Consider the following 23,021-nt stretch of genomic DNA (forward strand, 5'->3'; position numbering starts at 1 on the left):
CTTTAAGTGTTTTTACTCTGTTCATACCCAGGGTATGAGAAAGCTGTCAGTGGAGTGGCCAGTAATGTGCTGGTACAGTAAAGAAATTTTGGTATCACAAAGGGGAAGAAAAGGGTTTGTCTGGTAAATTTTTATTTCATACCAGTTGTGATGGACATCTTAAACTTCCGTAGCTCTTTGTCTTAAAACAAATCTGACTACTTGTGCCCTGATTCTCATGGAGGAGAGAGTGGGCTTCATGGGGTGCTACAAGTCCTTGACACTTCACTTCTGACTTGCTGTAATATTCGGCAGGCAAACATCATCCATACTGTGCTTGCCATCATCATCCTAGACACAGGGATTTCAAATGGCAATAGAAGTTGCCAAGTGAGTCTGTATAGGAAGAATTAAGTGTTTGGATACAAGATGATGAAACTGCCTTCACCTACTGTTTTGTGTTGCCTTTTTCAAACTTTTGGGTAGCCTGTTCTTGGCAGTGATTAACTTCAGGAACTCTGTGAAACCCTGTCACAGAGAAGGCCTTTGGATGTACAAGCAGCATCTTTTAGTTCCCCCATGGATTACACCTTTTCCTTCATTCCCCTCTGTCTCATCTGCAGCGAGTGTTTGAACCTTTTTCTCTGCCAGGTAAATTCAATTCAGTCACAAAGCAGCTAGCGGAGGAAGGCGGCATGATGACTCCTGTTGGTCTGAAACCTTTATAATTTGTTGCTTTTTAAATATTAGAAGTAAAGTCCTGAAATGATATGTAAATGTTAATGAAACTTAGCTGGGCTAAAGGTGTTGGTTTGCCTACAAATGCCATCTGGATATCTGTCAGCGCAATGTTTATTCTTAGTATTATTCTTTCAACCTGCTGTAAACAATTTCAATGGCTTCTGGATTTCCCCTTGATACACAAACGAATCTTCAGTGCTGATCCTCCCTTTGATTGTCTATATCAGTTCTGATGCCAAATGTAAACAAAACTCCCTTTTGTGTAACAGCTTACCTGCGTCTCTGTTTCTATGGGACTAGTCCTGACAGGGAGGGAAACACAGCCCCAGCCCTCTGTCTGCCACCAGCCTTCAGGAGAGTTTGTTACTGAGTCACAGGAGTGCAGAACGTCAAGGTAGAGACCTGATCCTTGAAACCTATCTCCAAGGCACCAGCTCTGGCACGCAGGGCAAGGAGAAAAAGCAGGGCAGAGGGTGAACTGCAGCTTGTCCCTTCCATTGCTTTGTATAAAGCCTTTGAACCCTTGCCCTAAGGGGAGCCAGGGTGCCCGTGCAAAGCAGGGGGCTCCTAACAATGCACCCCTTGTGCTGGCTGGCTTCTCCAAACACTGCGGCATCTAGGATTATCCTGTAAATTGCCTGGTGCGAAGGAACCCCCTTCTGGTGTAAGAATGATTTCCTAGTCTTGGTGATGGATGAAGCTGAAATAAAGCAGTTTAATTTTTAGAAAACTGTTGACCCCAAAAGGATTGAGCTGCTATTTTAATTAATGTCATGAGCAAACACTACTTGGAAATCATTAAAAGAACACATACACAGCTCTAGATCCTGCTGTCTGATGTGTATCGATGAAACTTTTCTTGAACCAGAGGGATGTATGTTAATTATTTTCTGCTAAATTGATGGCAGTGTGGGCAAGACATTTTACTGTTGCTTTGTATTGCATTTCCGTCACCAGGAAATTTGTAGTCAAATACTTGCTATTAGTATAAGTGTGGGTGAATGTTATGAGTGAACATTCATAATGGTCTCTTCATACTGGTTTGGAATTAGAGTTGGCAGAATGGATTTTCACCTCCACCATTTTTCCTTGGGAATGCTGACCTGTTGGAACTATTGCAGGACCATGTTGAGTTCAGTGTGAAGGTTGAGTGTTTTTTTAATTGAAAGGCTTCTCAGATCCACAATGGAAATAGAAAATTATACCATGAAATAACTGATGATTTAAAACTAGACCATATAATGTATGAGTATGCCCATGCATTTCCTGCCTGCTGGATTTGAAGCAGTGGCTGAAGTTTGCTTCCCACGTTCACAGTTCCCTGACCATAAGGGTATATAATCAGCTGCTCTACCTCAAAGGTTATATTTGGAGCATTTAATTTTTTTTCTTATTTATGTATATATAGTTCTGACTGTGGCAGAAAGATTAATTTTGTATGAGGGATGTGAGAGACTGAATTCAAATCATTAGCTCCAATGAAGCAGAAGAGGGGTAGCGTGAACTCAGGTTGCTCACCGGGGTGTAGGGTGGTCCCACCCTAGTTGGTGTCACTGAGTGAACATGCATGTGGGCATCAAGGCGCTGGGGAGGTATCTCAGAATAGTTGTGCTAGAGAAAAGAAAGAAATAACTCTAAAACTTCAGATCTGTGCAAGCAGTGGAAGAGTTTAACCAAGTTTCTGTATACAGAACTATTCTGTACACTCAGTGACATGAAGAAAGAGTTGTCATATTCTAACATTTTTATTGTTTAGAGGCAGAACTCTGCTATAAGTCCAAGTCAGATGACCCAACATTTGCTCTTTTTCCCTCACTTCTTTCCATCAGTGCTGCTTTAGTTTGGCCATGGAGGTGGAATCAGATTTCATAAGAGAAATTAAAATCTTATTTTCAGACAGATGTTGGATATCAAAAGCAGAAACATGTTAGAAAACTTGATCTGATGAGCTATACATATGGTTTAATTTTTCAGTAGAAAATATAATTAAATTGTCTGCCATTCCTGCATTAGCCTGTGCTGCTTCATGCTGTAATCTTGCACGAAGATCTTAAGTGTGCGGTTTTAATATTTCTGGTATATGTAAGCTGTTAATACTTTAGCTCTTCTATTGTGAAGGATTTGTATCTGGCTCAGTTTATTTACTAATTAGCCATCCTTTTTTTTCACTGATCATTACAGTGCTGTGCTATATCAACTCGTCCTCTATTATTATTCTGGGAAGAATGCTTTTTAACTGTCATTTCTCTCAATATTAATGGTAATTCTAAAGCTTTTCTTAATGGTAGAAGAAAAAAATTAATTTTAAGTAGTGTAGTTTTTTTTCCATTTCATACATTTACTATGAAATTTGGGTCATACTGATTTCTGGCTATACTGCTTCCTAGAGAACCACAGAAGATATTTTTAACTTGCTCATTTGCTTGCTTTTCCTTCAGAGGGAAATAATTCTGAGTGAGGGAGAAGGGGAAGCAGGGAGGAATCGGCACACATGTTGTTTGCCAGGAAAGAAGCAAGTAAAATACAAAAGGCAATGCTAAGCCTTTTGCTCTACTGCCTTGCCCATTTAACAGTACTGGGGAAGGAGCAGGAGCCCAGCATGTAACAGCAACCAAGGCATGCCCTTGTTGATAGCAAGAAGAGCATGAAGTGATAGGACAAGGCAGAATAGATGTAAGCTAAAAGAGGGTAGATTTAGATTATAGGAAGAAATTCTTCACTTATGAAGGTGCTGAGACATATGAGGTTGAAGAGGTTGCCCAGAGAAGTTGTGGATGCCCCATCCCTGGCAGGTTTCAAGGCCAGGTTGATGGGGCTTTGAGCAACCTGGTCTAGTGGAAGGTGTCCCTGCCTATGGCAGGGGGAACTGGATGAGCTTTAAGGTCCCTTGCAACCTAAACGATTCAGTTGTTCTGTATCTGCCTGCCAGGAGTCCCTGGAAGATGTCCTGCACTGCTGAGGATGAAGCCCAGCACTTGTATCTGCCTTACTGCTGTCAGGCATGCTGGTTCAAGGAAGCAGATGTGCATGATACTGTTCGTGACACTTACATGCCTTCATTCTGTTTGGATGTACCACTCATCTTCTCTACTGTGGAAAATGAAATATAGCCACCTGTTTATCATATTGAAGGCGTTTGTTGCTTTGTTGTGCTTGGCTATCATAAGGCTCATTAAATGTGCATCAGATGGAAAGTGTGCAGGGTGGTTTTCTGACTTTTGTCCAAGAAAAATCTTGGGTCAGCTGGCATACAGCTTTCTGAGAGTTTGCTTAACTAAGTCTTCCCAGAGCTGGTACCTGAGCTGCCTGGTCAGGCAGGCAGCAGGCAGGAGTGCAACACTAGGGTGTAGTGAGGGTAAGATGTGAAGTAAGTGTTGTAGGTGTTAAGACTTCCAGCCACTTGGGGAATTCAGAATGAAGAGTGGCTGGGGATGGCTGGATGTTGTGCTTAAAGCAAGCAGAGTGATTGCAGGGGAAAATGGTGAGGACCCTGGCAATGCCCATTTTGACATCCCTCAGTCAGAGAACACCCAGCAGATAAAACAACACAGATTGTGAACCAGATTGTATCTGGCTTGGCTTAGCTGGTCACAGTTTTTCCAGTATTTTAACTAAACATCTTTTGTACTAATTTAGGTAAGCAGGCATTGAAATGGTGTGGATATAAGCCTGTTAATTGTGGTGCCATATGTCCAGTCAGAGTAAGCCAGGCTACTTTCTATGAACACAGCCTCTACTGTTGGCCAAGTTTATGCATGGTGAAGACTGTCACTTTCAATGGCAGGGTTTTGATGGGATAGATACTCTGTCCCCTCAGGGTAACCCAGCATGGTAGGAGGATGTTGCAGACTGAAGGGACAGGAAAAGTATTGGGCTGCATCCTTGGAGGAGGTGACCCTTCTCCAGGTGATTGTCTGCAGGACAGTGACTGCCTCTGTGTGTGGAGGCTTGCTGTGTGGGAGGCCATGTATGCTGCTGGGTTTTGCTCTGTATGGGTACTCAGTAGTGCACTTGGAAAAGGAAGGAAAGGACTTGTTTTTAGCAAACTGCTACTTCAAGGAGCGCAATTTATGTTGTTTTAAAGGTGGGTTTTCTTAACAGCGTCTTTGCCTTTCTGCTCCCTATGTTCAGAAATCCCAACTGAAAATAGTCCTTTTCCTGAAACGAACATGAAACTGCTGGGAAAACTTCCTTAGTACTTTGTGGTAACTCTAGCAAAAACTGATCTGTTGACAGCTTTTGGGTTTGAGTTGCTTTTAGCTTGGGATGTCCCAGTTTTTCTTGTCTCTAAGCTATAGTCTGTCTCTATCTGCAGTAACCAAATCTAAATGTCTGAAACCCCATCCTAATATCCTTTTTTCATCCATGGCATCTTCACGACCTTAAATCAGTATGCTAACACAAACAGCCCAGTATTGATCTAGTTTCATTATTCAAAAAGTAACTTTTTTATTTTTTTAACCCAAAATATTAATAGTACTTCTTTTCATAACAGAGGTAGATTTAGGATCACCTTGTTTTAAAACTGAAGGTCTTTCACAGAAATTTGAAGCAAAGAATTTCTCTGGAGCATTTGCAGCTGCTAATGTTAGCTTGTGTACTTAGAAATCAGTATATAATAATATATTTCAGGATAATCTAGCAGCTGGGGAAATCCATGTGCATTCAGAGACAAATAGGCGGCGAGCCACTCTCATAATTACCACTTCACAGCCCTTTCTGTGAAAGGCTACAAAATAGAATTGGTGAAAAAATGGCTTTCAACCGGAGATGCCCTGAACCAGTATTAGCGAGAAGGTTTCACTAGAAACACATATAGGATAAAATATTCAGTAGCATTTCAGAAAGCATTAGCAAGGCACAGTACAACTCTTTAAATCATAAATTATCATTTACATGGAGAAAACAAAACCCCATAAGTGGTCTTCTGAAAACACTTTTTGAAATTAAACCGCCCCATGTGTAGTCTGTTATTTTCTGTTGAACTGTCTTAGGCTAGGCACTGCCTCTACTTAACTGGTTTCATTTGGCTCTTAGCAAGCTGGCAGACATCTTGCAAGAGGGAAAAATTGGCTGGGCTTTCCATTTCTTTATACCTTTTAGGTTCAGCTGTATTAATTTGAACTGCCGCAGAGGGGTTTAGGTGGTATCCACCTTATTTAAAAAATATGTGTGATGAAATGTGTTCAGGAGAAGTAAGGCAGATGTGTATCTTGCTTAGATCTGCATTTTGGATTTATCATCTTTGTTGCTTTTTTGAATAGCAGTGAAAATTAAATGAAGTGGCAATGCTGAAGCAGTGTGCTCTTACCCAACATCTCTATTCACCTCATTTCAGCTCATCTCCTCTTCTCCTTTTTTTTTTCCTTCCTTTTTTTTTGATGACACTGTAGCACATGCTGTGAACATATGCCAAAATACTCATTCTTAAAAGCTGCCTTCATTCATCTAGAACTGTTATCGAGAGCTTTGTCTGCCCCGTAGATAAATTGCACAACACTGAATCAATGTCCTCTTGTACTGGAAACCAGACAAATGATTCTGACAGGAACTCCATTGCATTCATACAGAGTGAGTGAAGAAATGGCTTACCTCATGGAGAATATAGGTATCAAAACACCTTCTGCTTCTCAGCTGAGGCAATGATATAAATGTGGCTGCTGATCCTAAACCAGAAAACGTTAGAAATGTTTGCTTGCTGCAAGTTAATTTGCATGCTTGGTAGATATTCAGCATTATGGATGACAATTTCTAGAGCATAAGCTACTACGTGTATTTCATTAAGGTGACTTTCAGATCATGTATTATCTTGGCTCTGGTCTTATTTTAAATTCTCTTTAATATAATCTTAGCTGTAGCATAAATGTACTTAACACTGAATACTCTCCTTGACAGGAGACCTTAGCTGAATAAACCAGATCTATTGTGTAATTAAGGAGTTTCTTTGGGTATTGGCTTCATTTCAGTTTTTAGTTTGTTGTCTAATTTGTTCCAGGAGTAAAGTGAACTTGTTTTCCAGAACTTGCTTATGATTACCAGTGGTCAGAGCTATAATAAATTGAATTCCTTCCTAATTTGAACACTTTGTAAATACATAAGCTAAGCTACAGTCATCAGTGGGCATTGACAACACAAAGTGATAGGACCTTTCCCAAGAAAATTGTCCTTTAATCACATAGAAGAACAGTAATCCTCCTTTCCATTGGTGATACACAAATGTTGGGAGCTAGGTGACGGGTTCTCCAGTAAATTGAGTGCCGTACTTCATTAGCTTTAAGTTGAGGGTGAGAGGAGGAGGGAAAAAACAGACTCTGCTAGAGCTTGTAAGCCACATGTATATTCACTAAGCAAATGACATACGAGCTTTGAAACAATAAGCTGCTCTATAATGCACAGACGGTCTTTCAGGATACCAAGCCCAGGCGCTGAAGTCTCTCTCCACATTGATAAAAATGTCTCAGTCTGAGTGAAATACGTTTATTCTGTCTCATGTAAAGCCCTGTAAGCTACCAAGAACTGACTGAGCTGCTGACACAGTCATTGTTCCTGGTTTTTACAACTCCTCCCATTCAGTTAATTAAAAAACCTGTTCCTGAACAGGAAACAAAAGCACTTTTTATACAGAATTGATCTGTGTACATTTTCAAGATTTCTGCTCTGTGAATGTACTTTTTCTTTAGCTTTGTTTATTGCAGTGCAAGTGCCTGCCAAAGGCACAGCTATTGACATAACTGTCCTTATGGAGTGGAATATTTCACTACACACCGTCCTACACTCATGCCCGGAACAGGCATGGGATGGGGTCAGAACCTGAAAGGCACAAAAGGCTGCTCAGCGAGCAAGAAAGCAATGAATGGTGCTAAAGTCAAGCCATAGGAATGGGATACTCATGGAGTAGCAGGAAGAAAAAAGGTCTGTCAGCGAAAGAACAGAAAGCATAAAGGGTTTATGTTTGAAGAAAGTGTCTTTGCACCCTGGCAGAAACACTAAGATCTTAAGTTTTGGTGAGTGTGGACTTTGAAGCTTTTGCAAAATAAATAAATAAACTCAGTAAGGCAAAGTTAATGATTAAACTCAGCAGTTGCAAAAGCTTCAACTTGCCAAGAAATAGAAGAATGTGTATGAAGTTGTTTGGAAAAGCCACTTCTGTCAAATCTGGTTTTTAAGAGGTGGCTACCAAATCCAAGAAGCTGTGTCTGTTGTAAATGCACAAGTTACTTGCTGTTAGAACCTCTGCAATCCATGTTATGAGCAAGGATGGAGTTGGGTTTCTGTACTCATTCAGTACTTGGAGTCACACAGATTATGAACCACAACTGCACCTAAAAAGAACAAATTTGTGTTACTGTGTTTTCTTCAAACTAACTATTATAAATTTTATTTTGATTAAAAAAAAAAAAAAAAAAGATTTTGCCCTTTCTGCATTAAAGACGAAGTCTTACACATTCAGAATTCTACTGAAATCAGTATTAATGAGGTGAGGGAATCTGTGGTGTAAAGGCAGAATTTTTTGATGCAGCTGTGATATTAAAAATCCTAGCCTACTTATCTAACCTTTAACAGGTATTCTAATAGGGTCTGTTTAAATCTGCTTGAAATTAGAAATATTAATTTCAAATGCTGACCAGGAGTTTATTCTGTTACTCTCATCTCAACTTTGTCTGTGCTTTAATTTAATGTTAATCTATTGTAAACAACCCTGTTCTTTTAATATATGCATGTCTTGGGATGAGTGTATACTGATGACTTGGGAGGAGATCACCTAGTTAGGAATAGATCTAAAGGCAGATTAAGTCTGTGCTGCTTCTTAATTTTAAACGTATGTGGTGTCTTTCACTAAAATAGGAAAATCTAATGGGCAGAACAACGTAAGATGCTGTTAGAGTCTGTCTGCCATCCAGCTGAAGGTTTGATGTTCATTTTGCATTGACATACCTAAGCTGGGTCTCTACTCCTTAAGATTCATTTTTAGCCCTGAATCAGTGTTACTGTATAAAAGAAACAGTAAAAACAAGAGATTCAAAGTACAATAAGAACCATAACCATGTACTTTTTCACCTTTTATTCTACCTCATTTTCTCTTCCAACTGTTCATATAGAGGACAATAGCCTTTGCTAAAGGCTTGTATTAAGTGTGGGATAAGTTGGTTTTAGCGTCTTATCGAATACTGCTTTTTGCAAGAAATTCCAGCAGAGGTTCTCATAAGGATCTTGGATGCTGACGTAGTAGGTTGGATCTGTAGGCTTTCAGTGACTTAACCATTTTCATTAACTGAGGTCTAAGTGGGTATCCACTAAGCGAGTACCAAGGGAACAGTGCTAGGAGTCACATAAGGAAAAGCTTTTGTTGTTGGCAGCTGCTGTTTGACATAGTTATCTCAACACTGTTTTATGCAGGCTTTGGGTTGGCTTACTTGGGCTCATTCTCTTGATGACTTTTTGTACTGCACTCTGGATAAGCTCTGATACCAGGAGAGCATGCCATCTTCATGTGCATGTCTTTGTACTCTTACTATTCAACAGGAACCTAGCAACAGCTTTTGTTAATAGTAATTACGAAAGTCGGACAGTACAGTAGTCATCAGTCCTCTGCGTGGTCACTTAAGCATGTGAACTAACATGCTGCCTATGGAATGTTCTTGGTGTCTGTTAGCAGCACATGGGAAAGGAGTAGAATGGTGTTAATTACAAGTTAGATCAATGATAACCCAGTGAGTAAGTTAAATCTAGTTAAATTACTGTCCAGACACTCAAACATGTGACTCTGTAAAATGGAACATTTCATTGTGGTAATCTTGTATTTGTGATGATAATAACTTATGAAACAAAGGTTAGAGGTTAGGCTTGTTTTCCCTGTCTGTCTTTTTACATCATCTATAACCCAAAATTCCCTCTCATGCAATATATGTAAGTTAAATCTGCTTTAAGCTATCATCAGTCACAATTTGAACTGATTTTTCTTTGTTATGCTGCCAACAGAATTGAATTTGGTTTTGCTATGCAACTTAAGAGTCAAAAGTAAGATAAGAGAAAAGAGAACACTAGTCTGTACCATCCCCTTTGTTCTGCCAGCATAGGATTAGAGGTTTTGATTAGCAAGCATTGCATTGCTGTGTGGGAAAATTGGTTGGATTCCCTTCCTTGATCTCCTGAATGGTGCCTATGTGTATGCACAGGTGATGTGTCAGCATGCTGATGCTCTGCTTAAACATGTCTCACCAGGTTGTGATGCCTGACTCATTCTCTCTTGGTTGAATGGGTGTTTGTACCGCAGACATAACACAGAGAGGAATAAAGGCATTTAAGGCTTCAAAATCTTCATAATACTTCCGAGAAATAGAACTATTCATTCTGAAGGGCTCCTTCCCCATGAAATGTTGCTCAATCTCTCCTGACTGAATGTGCCTTTGTGCCTTGCCCTCTGTTTTGCAGTGCCATAAATTTAGCTCCAGTACACTTGATGAATTCTACTTGTATTATGTTTACTTAGATATGTCGCTAGTTCATGCTTCATCTGTTGGGGTTTTTTAATACATTCATAAAATTTCCAGAAGATCGGGTACAGTGGGGACACAAGAGGTCCTCTTCACTTCTTTCCCTCCCCTTAAGAAGTACTGACAGGCAGCTCTTCAAAAACTGAAGCAGTATTTCAAAGACTGTTTAGTAGCTATTTCATGGTGATTATTACAATAATAAGATTCAATTGTAGCTTTTCTGGTTTGTGTGCGAGCCATTATCCTCTGGAAGCTGTGTATCTAAGACTTCTGTTGTGTATTTTCCTGATGTATTCTCCACCCTTTTATTATTTCCTATATTCTTTCAGTAGGCTACAATATAAAAATAAACACAGAAATCCCTATGAATAACACTTCCCTCTCTGCCCCCCAAACCTTTTTTCACAAAGCTTTTAGAAGACACCAGTGTGGCGGATAAGGATGAACTTGTACTGCTAGGTTGTCTTATTTGATTGAGGGGATGAGCTTATAGCACTGCATCCATGTTAGTTGGCTGCTGGGTCCCAACCTGAGGTGAAATCAGTAGCTCCTTCAACAAGAAATCCTAAGGTGACAGAGCAGGTATCCTCTCTGTGGACAGTAGGGCTGGGAGCCTGGCTGCACTAGTTCATTTGCAGACTACTGGCTGTTCCTGCTGCTAAAAATGGTTGTGTAATTACATTTATAGCTGCAATGAGTCTTTTTTCCACCTGTACTGTCCCCCTGTGCCATGGAGGCCCGGCAGCTCCAAAGGATCTGAGCATGCAGACACTCTTCTCTCCTCTGGAATGCTGTGAACAAACACTTAAGTTTCATCAAACTGGAAGATGGCAAAAGTGAATCAAGGCATTTATTTCCCACGCATCATTATTTTTGCATGTCTGCCAAACCTTTCACATTTGCTTAGTGATAGGCCCCCAAAACAACTGCAATATTAACTTTACACCTTGGTTCCAGTCATTCATTAGCTGTATCCAAGATGTGATGGATTCTTTTTTGTTCTGACCTTTTTCAGGACAGCTACAGCCACTACTATGACAGCACTTGCAACAACAAAATGCCACATGTAGGATCGATGCAAAGACATATTGGCAAGTGCCAATTTAAATAAAAAAATGTTTTTAGAAAAATTACATGTTGGTGAGTGTGTTAGGATTGCTTCTTAATCTATTATTTTAGAGTCTTTTGGTTTGCCATCCTCTCTTTTAACTGTCTGTCTTCTCTAAGTATTAGGTAGGGATGCAATAGCTCTGCTGTATGATCTAGTTGATCGGGTGATAAGTGAGGCCATAAACTGAGATTTCCTTCCATTGCCCCGCATTGAGACAAATTCATTTCTATATCAGGCATTGAGGGTAGTTGTGTACACAGTCAGATGAAGACTGTTCAGGTCCATAGAAGAACTGGGCATGATGAAGTGTACTTTCCAGTTCATGCAACCACATTTTTCTGATATACAGCAAGCCATCTCTCTGTGCCCTTCATTATTACGCCTTATTTATGCTTTAGGCTTATGCTTTTCAACTCTGCCTTTTTGGGGAGGAAAACAAAGTTATTTCTTATCAGCTTGATGCACAGGAATGCTGAAAAGTGTAGACAAAAACTTGTCTTTTTCCAAAGCGGTGTTATTCTGGCAGGTGGAGAGCCTTTTCTTTTTCAGTTAGATCTGCTGTTCTTTGAAACACTGAAATGCAGTCAACATTCAACAAATATGAAACATAAACCTCTGCAGTACTTTTGCTACACTGCTGTGCCATCTGTACATTCTTGAGAAGTGCTGGGCTTTGCATACAGTCTTGCATAGAGAGATGTGAGACTTATTAAATAATCAAAGCTGCTGAAATACAATACAACTCCTGCCTCCTTGGAGAATCATTTCACAGGTAACAGATGCAGAGTTGTGCAGATGTTTCAGTGACGTTCCATGTTTCCTGCTGATGACATGCAGCTACTTTTTTCTTTTACAGATTTTTTTTTTCTCATCTTTTCTTTTTGGTATATAAGCATATATGTGGTTTCATCGATAAGGATTCCATTGGTCTAGGTGCAGTACAAAATAAATGTTTCTGTCTTGGAAGCATTCATTGGACTGTTGGAAATGGCTGGACTGTTTGGTGGTACGGGGTAAATCACTGCAAAAACCAGGGGATCTTACATTACAGAAATAACCTGTGTGAGGTGATTAGAATTGTGAACATACATAAGCCTGAAAGAGCCTAAGCAGTGGAGGCAGCAGGAGCAACCCAAAGGCTTGGACAGAAAGAACTGGTTAATGCCCCTGCTCACAGATGTTGCAGGGCCAGCTTCTGGCTAGAAGGAAGATGGACTGATCTTGCTGCTACTACTGAGTTTTAATAAATGTCTCTATAAACTGGAAGGTAAGCCCTGGTTTAGGTCTTTCCCTGCCTTTTTATCTTTCTGGATTCATTTCCAGAAGTACTGGATTTACTGTCTTTGCTGTAAGTACCTTCACAGAGAAATAAGAATTCATAATCTGCAGAGATAATACATACTAGATTGAAACTGTTCCAATACTGTGCCTGCCAGAGGCCAGACTGAAAGATAAAGAGATACAGAGCTTGTTCATCACTCCCTTGTACTTGGCTGCAAGGGAGTAACTACACCTGCCCAGTGGACCGTGTAGGTATTACAGATTTTTGATCTTTCTGAACCTGCACTGATTTAGTGGGGAAACATTTCATTATTCTTTTTGTGCCACTAAGAGAGAAGGGTGAACTTCTGTAAAAGTATAGTTTTAGCCTTACATTTTCTTTAAATTTTTGTTAAATTTTCAATTAACACATAGTTAAATTGCCTTATGACTTGTTTAGCTTGCTGTCAGTTTTGTAAAGTCTCCTGATGAAATCATGCCTCTCGTGAAGTGTAATAAAATCCCACTTTAGCTTGCAGTCAAGCCAGATTTATGTCCATTTAACTCGTATTTCAGCCATGCTGTCTTTTTTTTTATGACAGCTTGAACAGAGACTGGGGAGAAACATAATGAGAAATTGTCTCCTTCCTCCCTATTAGTTAGTTACTTGACATCTGGCTCAAATGTGTATTGCAGGCCCCTCTTCAGCCTTTCTTTCTCTCCTTCCAATAAAAAAGTCTGCCTTTTTCAATGAGGAAATAATTCTTGTTTAAAAGTCTATAGAATATCTTGAGTTATAAACCATCTTTTCCAAAGGAAAGGCATTTTAACATCTAACCCTGACAGCTTCCATGCACAGCATACTTCTTGATTTCGTAACAGGAGATTAATGCTGCCCTTCTATTCTGTGCTTTGGGATCTGTGTGTACTCCTCTGTAGTCAACCTCCTCTTGAACTGCTGCTTATTAGCAGTGAAGGCACAGACGGCTTTGTGTTTGCGCAGCTCAGCTGAAGGAAGGGGAGGATGGCACAGATAGCGACATAGACGGTTCTGAGCATGTCTTTGTACCGAAGCAAAGCTCCAGCTGATTTATTAATTGTTTTTACAGGAACATGAGTAATTCTACAATAGATAGCAGACCCTGCTCCCTTTAGGCACAGCCTAAAGCCTGTGTTTGGTGCTGAGGAATGTGGGACTTTTTTATAGAAGTTTGGGCTGTAATGGGTAACCGGCCTTTTCTTGCCACCATACTGGACTATCTATTGTTAAAGACATAACAGTCCCAGTAAAATAGTAGTATGCTTCTAAACAGAGTAACTAGAGAACCTAGAATTAAAGACCACTGTCTCATTCAGAGTGCTGGATGAGTATTATCCGTATAGTGTGTTATTATTCAGTATGTTGTTTTCCTTCCTTGTTCATGTGAATTCGTGCTTTGTTCCAGTGCCCAACTCAATTCCTGCTCTGGAGGGAGAGTTTTCAATTTTTTTCTGAGCTGGTGAAATGTTATCACTGCTGTATCTCACAGTTTCAGAAAAACCACTCTATGTAGCTTCTATGCAGTATCCTGTTCAACCCCATTCTGTACATAGGGGAGAGTGCTAAATCAAAAGGAACTCCACTGGACTTAGGTCTGTCTGACGTGACTCAAACTTGCTGTGGTTTGAGGGATTTTTTTCTTCAGGGAACTGAGAGTATGAAATGCCATTATAAATTGTAATCACAGCTGGCCTCAAACAGTAAGCCACAGCTGGGAATCCTGCAAATCAGACTGCTGGGTCCCAAATTGGGCAATCAGTTATGGCTGCACCCAGGTGGCTGTGTCGGTAGTCAAAGAGGACAGCAATTGAGAAGTAAGCAGGAGAGAGCAACAGCCTCAGGTCAGCCCACGGTGGTTGAACAGTGTGTGACAACTTCTGTAAAATTCAAGAACATCTTGCCCTTAGTTATTATCTGTGAAGTACAGTTACTGGCTCTGCACTACGAAGTAGTAGTTTTAATGTGCTGTTAGATGCTCCCTGGTGCAGCTCAGTCCCTGCTGCTTCGTGGTGTCTTGGCACATCCTGACTTTACGTAGGAGGAGGTCTGACTTCATTCAGCTCCCCCCCACTCCTGAATTTCCTTTGCAGGAAAGTGGGATGCCTGCAGGGGAAAGGACCTGCAGAGCTGAGGAATGCATCCTCTTGGCTAGGCTGTGGCTGATGGGGAAATCCTGAAACCAGGACTTATATGGTCTGCATGGTGGGGTGGGGATTGAAAAGCACAGTTCTCTCTTCATTCCTTGTGTGTGTCTCAGATATCCATCACAACATGCTTTCCAGTGTCAGTTAACTGAGCACCTGCCTCCCTGATCCCAGAGGTGCCACTGCCTGGTCCTCTAATTGCTTTTACCAAAAAGGCTCAGAGTGGACAGGCTGAAGAATTCAGGTTTAGGATGCTGAAACATTTCTATTGAGTATGTGAAGTAATTTTTTTCTGAATGCTTGCCTACTGTCGGGTTTCCTGCTGCTACCCACAGTGTCTGCTAGGTGTAGCTTTGTCACCCCTACAATTTCTGCTCTGAATCCTGTAGGTAATGTGAAGTCTGTGGAAGAAGAAGTTGCTAGATTTTTTCAAGATCGAGGGTATCTGTACAGTGAGAGTTTCAGATATGTTCAGTGAGTAATTAAATAAATGTGCAAGGATGAAAAACCTCTGGAGCTACTAAGCCCAAAGATACCTCTTCCCTGCTCTGGACATCCTTGAGCCATGGGTTCCTCATAGAGGTGTGGGTACTCTGGGTGGTATTGCTAATTGTGCTTAAAGTCCTCTTTACATGGTGGCTGTTTACTTCTGTTGAAGGCAGAATGCTGGAGAAACCATCCTGTAGTCAACTCCATTGCTGTAGCATACTGCAGGAATGGCCTCAGCAGGTCAGACAAAGGTGCTGCTACTTCTGCCCCAGCATTGGTCTTCAAAGTACATAAATTGTCTTGGGTAAGCTTCAAATAATAGCATGTCCTGGAGCAGACACAAAGGTAGGAAAACTCCAAGGCAACTGATTTTTGAAGTGTGGTGAAGGTTACTGAACGTTTGCAAAATGCAGTCTTGCAGTGGGAAATACCAGCATCTTTATTTGCTCTTGTGTTACTACTTCAAAGTTACTGTGGTCACTTTAGAAAGACAAAATGTATGGAAGGGAATAAAAGGAAGTCTTCAGTCTTGAAGGTTGATATTTAGGCTTACAACCACAGTACTTGAGTGTACTGATTAAAAGGTTGTGCCTCTGTCTGCAGGATGCTGTGGTTAGGTGGAGGAGCTGCACCTCTTCTTTTCCACCTCTCAGTGTGTGCATGTGTATACGAGTGTGTGCACACACCTGGAAGGGTGGCAGGATAAGTCTTTCCTATGGGGCATCAGGGCTTGCTGAGCTTGCATTCATTTCCTCCTCTGCTGCCAGGTGGCCTGAAGTAGTTCAGTGTGGGTGAATTCCCCAAATATGTCACAAATGTCTCAAGGCTAATGGGATGTATAGGGGCAGCAGGGTGTTGTGCACAAAAATGCTGAAGGAGTGAGAAAATATTTCTGTAGGTGGCTGACATCCTCATGTACTGCATGTGTTTTAATGAAGCTGAGCGCTGTTTGGGAACAAGAATCCAGTGGCTGCATGCGTTGCTAATTTTAAAATATGATTTACAGGAGAAGCACTAATCATTGATTTTACTCAGCCTTTTTCCCATTTTCTGCAGTTGTTTCTTCCATTGAGTCTTGCTGTGCTGTTCTTTTGCTGAGACCAGCCTTTAACTTACAGTGTTTCTAAATCTGGGGAGATCTCCACATATTTTAAGTCATACAAGCAGCAAATGTGTTCATCTAAACTTTCATTACCACTGTATTTGTAAAAGAAAGCTTTTAAACTTTGTGTCCATAGCGCACAGAAGCGATTGATGCGCTTGGCTGTCCTTGGCAGGTCTGCCTGGGGCAGCTGCGTCCGTGTTAGTTCTTGCCTTTTACAAGACTTGGGAAACTTAGGCTTTCATGCTGGGAGGAGATAGAGTCAGTAAGAAACACTTCTTTCTAATGCTCTTCTGAAGGCGACCACCTTCAAAAGGGTTTTAAATGTGTATGTTTTAATTTCTTACGTTAGCTGAAGCTCTCAAATGACTTAGTTTATGGTTAAGGAAAATTAAATGCTCTTCCACTCTTGGGGAAGCCTAGGAGGAAAAGGGTTTTAGCCTAGCGTTTTCTAATAGCTGCTTGGTGATGCTAAAAACAAAGCCAAACCCTTACATTTATTGTTTCAGGGCTATGTAGTAATGGGTGTTTTCTTTCAGTAAAACTCCTAATAGTAAGCCCCCGAAACTGCTATCTGTACAAATACTAATACACTGAGTTAAGTACACAAAAATGCCTCCATAGTTATTTACTATTTCTAGAGAGCATGTGATAAAAGGATCTCTTTTAACTGAACTCAGCTCCCACACATGCTTTTCATTCTGACCTGGTGAAATGGGGTGCCTTTCGTGGCAGGTTTAGGAGACTCTCTGCAATCTTCCGTCTTCTGGTTTGGCTGCTGCTAACTGGAAAAATTGACTGGGCAAAATGGTGAAGAAATTGAGCCAGCAGTTGCCACAGTGACAGTTGTCCAATATAAATATCTTACAACTCTTCTGTTTATCATCTGTTTTCAGGGCAGTTTAAGCTGCTGGAACAAGACCGAGATATTAAGGAGCCAGTGCAGTATTTTAACAGTGTGGAGGAGGTGGCTAAAGCATTTCCTGAACGAGTTTACGTCATGGAGGAAATAACATTCAACGTTAAGGTAGTCCCTGAATAAATATTTATCCCTGTCTAAATGATTAACTGTTGCAACCTTTATATACATGGCAAACGAGCAATGGTGCTGTGTGGGAAGTGTGATTTTTGAGACACAAACTAGCCTTTAGTGTTCTGCATTCAGTTATGGTACTCTTTGGGATTGTTTTTGCCATCTTCAATGAACATATCCTCCAAGGGCTCTCCTGTCCTATGGCACTTTGGGGAGCTGTGCTGATGATCCAACCAATAATTCATCTAATTAGGATGCTTCTGCCATATTTTAAACAAATGTTGTTTGTTGCCCCCTTTCTCATCCCCCTTCAGCAGTGTGATTTCTAGTCTCTGCTAAGCAGCAGCTGCTCAAATCCCTGTCCAGAAAGCTTTATTCTCAGAGAGCACACAGGGTGAAATGATGGGGTTGCTTGTCTCGAAATTACTGCAGCTAAATAGCATTGTGAGTAAAACAAAAAGAAAAAAAAAAACACAAAAGACACACTTGTTCTCAGTGTGTATGTGTGTTTGCATGTGCACACCTGTTGGGCTCATCAAAGGGTCATTAATCCCATGAGTGTAAAAGAGCTTGCTGTCACCAAACACACTGGAGTGACATGAAACTTGAAGACAACTTGTTCTTCCTTATTCTGCCTGTAATGCGTGACACTACATAATGTAGGTCAGCTCTGCCAGAAGAGCAGTGGTCTTCAAGCTTGTCTGGTTTGCTTTAGTTGATACACCACCTAAGACTGATAGAAGAGCTGGGATGAAGTGGCACAGATCCACATCGTGTACCCCACAGGGGAAGCTGGTTGATATTGCTGCTGCAAAACCAGTATAGTTTCCTAGTCCCATGTGTAGCGAGTTGGGCTTTGTATAACAACCTTTTAAAGTTTTTTCTCTCTTTCTTGCACTGCTAGTCCATAGTTTTTATAGGTCTATAACAAGATTGAAGACTGCTGTGTGAGAGCTCATCAGTTAATTCATTCAGTGACACAGACTCATGCCTTTCAAGACAATACGTTGTTTTCATTCCTGGACAGGCTGGAGAGCTGGGCGGGGAATAACTTGATGAAATATAACAAGGGAAAGTGTAGAGTCCTGCATCTGGGCAGGAACAACCCCAGGTTCCAGTATAGGCTGGGGAACGACCTGTTAGAGAGCAGTGTAGGGGAGAGGGACCTGGGGGTCCGTGGACGACAGGGTGACCATGAGCCGACATTGTGCCCTTGTGGCCAAGAAGGCCAATGGCATCCTGGGTTGTATTAGAAGGGGGGTGGTTAGTAGGTCGAGAGAGGTCCTCCTTCCCCTCTACTCTGCCCTGGTGAGACCTCATCTGGAATATTGTGTCCAGTTCTGGGCCCCTCAGTTTAAAAAGGACAGGGACCTGCTGGAGAGTCCAGCGCAGGGCAACTTAGATGATTAAGGGAGTGGAGCATCTCCCTTATGAGGAAAGACTGAGGGAGCTGGGTCTCTATAGTTTGGAGAAGAGGAGATTGAGGGGTGACCTTATAAATATATAAAGGGGGAGTGTCACGAGGATGGAGCCAGGCTCTTCTCAGTGGCAAACAATGATAGGACAAGGGGCAATGGGTGCAAACTGGAACACAAGAGGTTCCACTTAAACCTGAGAAGAAACTTCTTCTCAGTGAGGGTGACGGAACACTGGAACAGGCTGCCCAGGGAGGTTGTGGAATCTCCTTCTTTGGAGACATTCAAACCCGCCTGGACACGTTCCTGTGTAACCTTATCTAGGTGTTCCTGCTCCGGCAGGGGATTGGACTAGATGATCTTTTGAGGTCCCTTCCAATCTCTAACCTACTGTGATACTGTGATACTGTGATACTCTCCATTAACCAAAACCTATAAAACACAGCTTTTCATGCATGAAGGCTACATGAGAAAGTTGGAACACTTTTGTGTGTTTAGGAAATAGCTGGGCAACTCAAGGCAACAAGAAAATTTCATTTCTGCCCAGGAAAATCACTCTTACCTTGGGACTGCCAGCCTTATCCAGTGCTGTGCCATTGTTTCTCAATTGATCAATGACCAAATCAGGAAACTGGAACAGTAAGGTGTGTAGCTTTAACTTTATAGGGAGAAAAGTATTTGTCTGCAGGTTTGTTTAAATGTAAATGTTGTATCTTGAGTTTAATATGAATGTTCTTAAAACCCTTTGTTATATTTAGCAAACTGAGAAATAAGCACAGCTTACTGTTGGATATCAAATCCATTTTTAGAAGGTATTATAGTGATACTCTTTAATGTAAATAACAGTAATAGTAATTCAGGTTTAACCTAGTTACACAGTTATCTTGGCAGTGTTTCTCTTGGCAGTTTTTCCAGTTTCATAGAACTCTATTCCAAGGTTATCATCTTCCAAAAAGTAAATGAATTTAACAGGATTTATTAAAGTGCTTAAGAACCCTTTACATGCAAGAGAATTATGTACACTAAAATTTAAATATAGGGGAGATCTTCTCAAACTGATAAGAGCAAAGGGTGGAATACTAAGTAAGTTGATTTCTGTCCAATGCAGCATGGCTATTTAAATTCAGAAGAGAGTATCAGAAGGTAGCTAATCTGATAGAAAAAGAAGAAAAAAAAAACCCTAGCCTGAAATATCCAATGAAGCATTTAAGATGAGGAGTAACTCTGAAGTCTGGGAATTCTTTCTTGTTCCAAACACTTTCATGGGTAATTTTTGAAGAAAGTGCTAGTAGAGTTACAGGGTGCCACCAGGCAGGCAGTCACTGCATGGCTTTGTGCACATTGAGTTCTGCCTGCATGTGCCAATATGCTGTGGTTATTGTTCAGCTTGGTAAAAACCTTGCTCCCAGGTGTAAATCCTTTGCTGCTCTGGTAGGATTTTACAGGTAGTGGTGCTGTTCAGCGAACTGCCTTCTCACTGTGATGGGCTGTGGGATCTTTTCCAAGGGCAATACTTTACTTTGTGTATTAGTTGCTAAAGGGAAAAATAAACCATCTTACCCTGGGAAGGTGAGATGGGTCTCCCTTCCTTCCTTCCCCTAGGTTTTTATCATAGGATCACAGAATGGTCTGGGTCGGAAGGGATCTTAAAAGATCATCCAGTGCCAGCCCTGTGCCATGGGCAGAGACACCTTCCACCAGACCGGGTTGCTCAAAGCCCTGTCCAACCTGGCCTTGAACCCTGCCGGGGTGGGGCAGCCACAGCTTCTCTGGGCAACCTGTGCCAGTGCCTCACCACCCTCATAGTGAAGAATTTATTCCTAATAGCTGATCTAAATCTACCTCCTTTCAGTTTAAAGCCATTACCCCTTGTCCTATCAATACTCTTATAAAAAGACCATCTCCACATTTCTTGTATGCCCCCCTTAGGTTGGGAAGGGGGAGGAAGGCTGGGTTATTTTTGTTCCATTTTCTTGGGGTTAGATAGATTTCTGCAGTCAACTGCTCTGGTCCCATACAGATGGCAGTCTGTACAAATACCCAGGAAGCTGTTTGCATTAAAACTAAAACCAGGAACAAAAACCCCCACATCATACCAACACAATTCACAAAATGTTCTCTTAAAAAGCAGCAATTTTGTGTAGATTGAACACTGGACAAGCCATGAGTTCCTGTACTCTGAAGAACAGCCCACTTAGTGTTTCAGGGCCTTTCAAATCTTCTGGGATATCATTTTTTGTGCTGGGGATATAACTTTTGTCCTGAAGATATCACTAAATCTCGCTGGAGAGGCTGTGAAGCTGTTTGCAGAGCTTTTCCAGGATGGAGAGGTGGGATAGTTAATTAGCTCTGTAATGTTTCTTTTCCTTCCTATCAAAGACATTGTGTTGCTGGTGTGAACTTGTCATACCTCATTTGTCTGGTTTTTTAAGGTGAACCTCTTTTCACAGAGGTTTAACTGTGTTGGCCCCTACAGTGTGCGTTTTGGTAGAAATAAATCTATAGTGAAAACTTTTTCCTTTTTGACACATCTTAATGCTGTACAGTGAAGCAAAATTGATTTCCTGAGTTGATTATAGTCTGTTTGCTCTGATAAACTCACCCTGAGTTTCCAAAAAGCACGTATACAGGAGGTTGTCACCTACACTGGCAGTTTTAAACTCTGCAGTAGCAACTTTCCTCTGCTTAAACAGCACTGAAGCCAGCTTTTAATGCAGCAATCAGGGCAAAGTCCCTCTCAGCTGAAAGGGAAATGAGTGTATACTAGCAGGAAGAGTTGTGCTTCATGGGCTGGTTCTCTGTCTTGGGAGACAGATGTTTTATAACGGAAAACTGGGACACTGTCTCACTGAATTTTGTCAAATTCCTTGAATAAAATTGCCCCCCCCCTTTTTTTTTTTTGTGAAAACCTTTCTTTTTATTTTTTAAAAGCCATCATACATTTTGTGTGACCTGAAAGTTTGTGTTTTCTATCCAGTGCTATGATTAGTCCCTTGGCTTTAATAGTCCAAACCATGTGCAGTAACTTATGAATCAGAGACCTCACTGTTAAAAAGAGCTACCAAAAAAATAAAAATCCTAACTGTGAACTGCTTGCATGACTCCGATAAAAACTAAAAGGTATAACTCACAATATAAAGCCACAAATCATTTTTATAAGGACTTCATATGTGTCCAAGTGATTAAAGACTTCAAACTGTAACAAATTAGAACAATTGGAGTCAAAGATAGAATATTGACTCAGGTGTTATCAGAATCTATTTTTCTGAGTTAACTGTTTCTTAAGCTAAAGAAACAGTATCCTTGAGCTTTCCCAAAAGAACATGTTTCCTAAATAGTCATTCATCACTGTCCTGATGCCCATCTTCTGCAGCAGATGTAATTGGCTTCTGAATGTTATCGAATTGCAGGAGTCTTGAAATCTGAAATACTATAGTGACTTAATCCACTGTGGTTTTGCAGTGTGTTTGGTTAAGTTGACTGTAAGCCAGTAACCCCTCAGCATCCTGGCATCAATAGGGAACAGTTAGTATGAAGGAACATCTAGCAGCAGGGAGATGAAGAGTAAGTACAGCATGTGGTAGGTTCTGATTCTGTGGGTCTTTTGCAGTAGGATTTGTTCAGTTCAAACATCTCCCAGTGATTTCTAGATGGCTTTAGAGTGGATGAGTGGAAAGACTTGCCATCAGCCAGGCACTATTCTGTGACCTTCCTCACAGGTTGAGGGCACTCATCCTGCCTGACCCTCAACGCAGAATGGTGGGCACTCATCTGAGAGCAAAGGCTGCAGCTTGGGCTGGGGAGTCTGCACCATCTACCCCAGCAGTGGCCAGTGCCTCCACCCAGACGAAGCTGCTGCAGGGAGAGGCTGCAGTAAGTGCCCTGGGCTTTCTCCTGGGGCAGGGAGAGGCAGCAGAGCTGCCTGCAAAGATGTTCCCAGACAGAAGACCTCCTAGAGGGTGGCTGAGCTGCAGGAGGCAGTAAGACTAGTTTTGGTGATAGTGTCAGTAATAGATGCCCAAAGTCTGGAGGGGGGTCACAGGTCAGCAGGAGAGCACCTGAAGAGCAGCACAAACTAATTCCTGGCACTCCAGCCACTAAGTTGGCTTCACTGGGAGCCCAACTTACATGCCTCTGTGCAAACACAGCATGGGCAGTAAACAAGAGGAGATAGAGACATATGCACACCTGCAGGGCTATGATCTTATTGGCA

The 23,021-nt window shown here is 41.3% G+C and overlaps 1 protein-coding gene across 4 annotated transcripts in view; it reads left to right on the forward strand.

The window, feature by feature from the left end:
- The window catches only part of GAREM1 (GRB2 associated regulator of MAPK1 subtype 1), a 100,648-nt gene that overhangs the window by 62,821 nt on the left and 14,806 nt on the right, over nt 1–23,021 (forward strand). For all 4 annotated transcript variants that reach the window (XM_061354907.1, XM_061354908.1, XM_061354910.1 and 1 more), the window contains one exon: nt 17,257–17,387. In XM_061354907.1, coding sequence (XP_061210891.1) covers nt 17,257–17,387 — 131 coding nt within the window. The remainder of the gene's footprint in view (nt 1–17,256; nt 17,388–23,021) is intronic.

Source organism: Neopsephotus bourkii, unplaced genomic scaffold, assembly GCF_033783945.1.
Source record: "Neopsephotus bourkii isolate Nb327-2 ecotype Australia unplaced genomic scaffold, CSIRO-AGI_Nbou_v1 NB_753, whole genome shotgun sequence".
NCBI lineage: Eukaryota > Metazoa > Chordata > Aves > Psittaciformes > Psittacidae > Neopsephotus > Neopsephotus bourkii.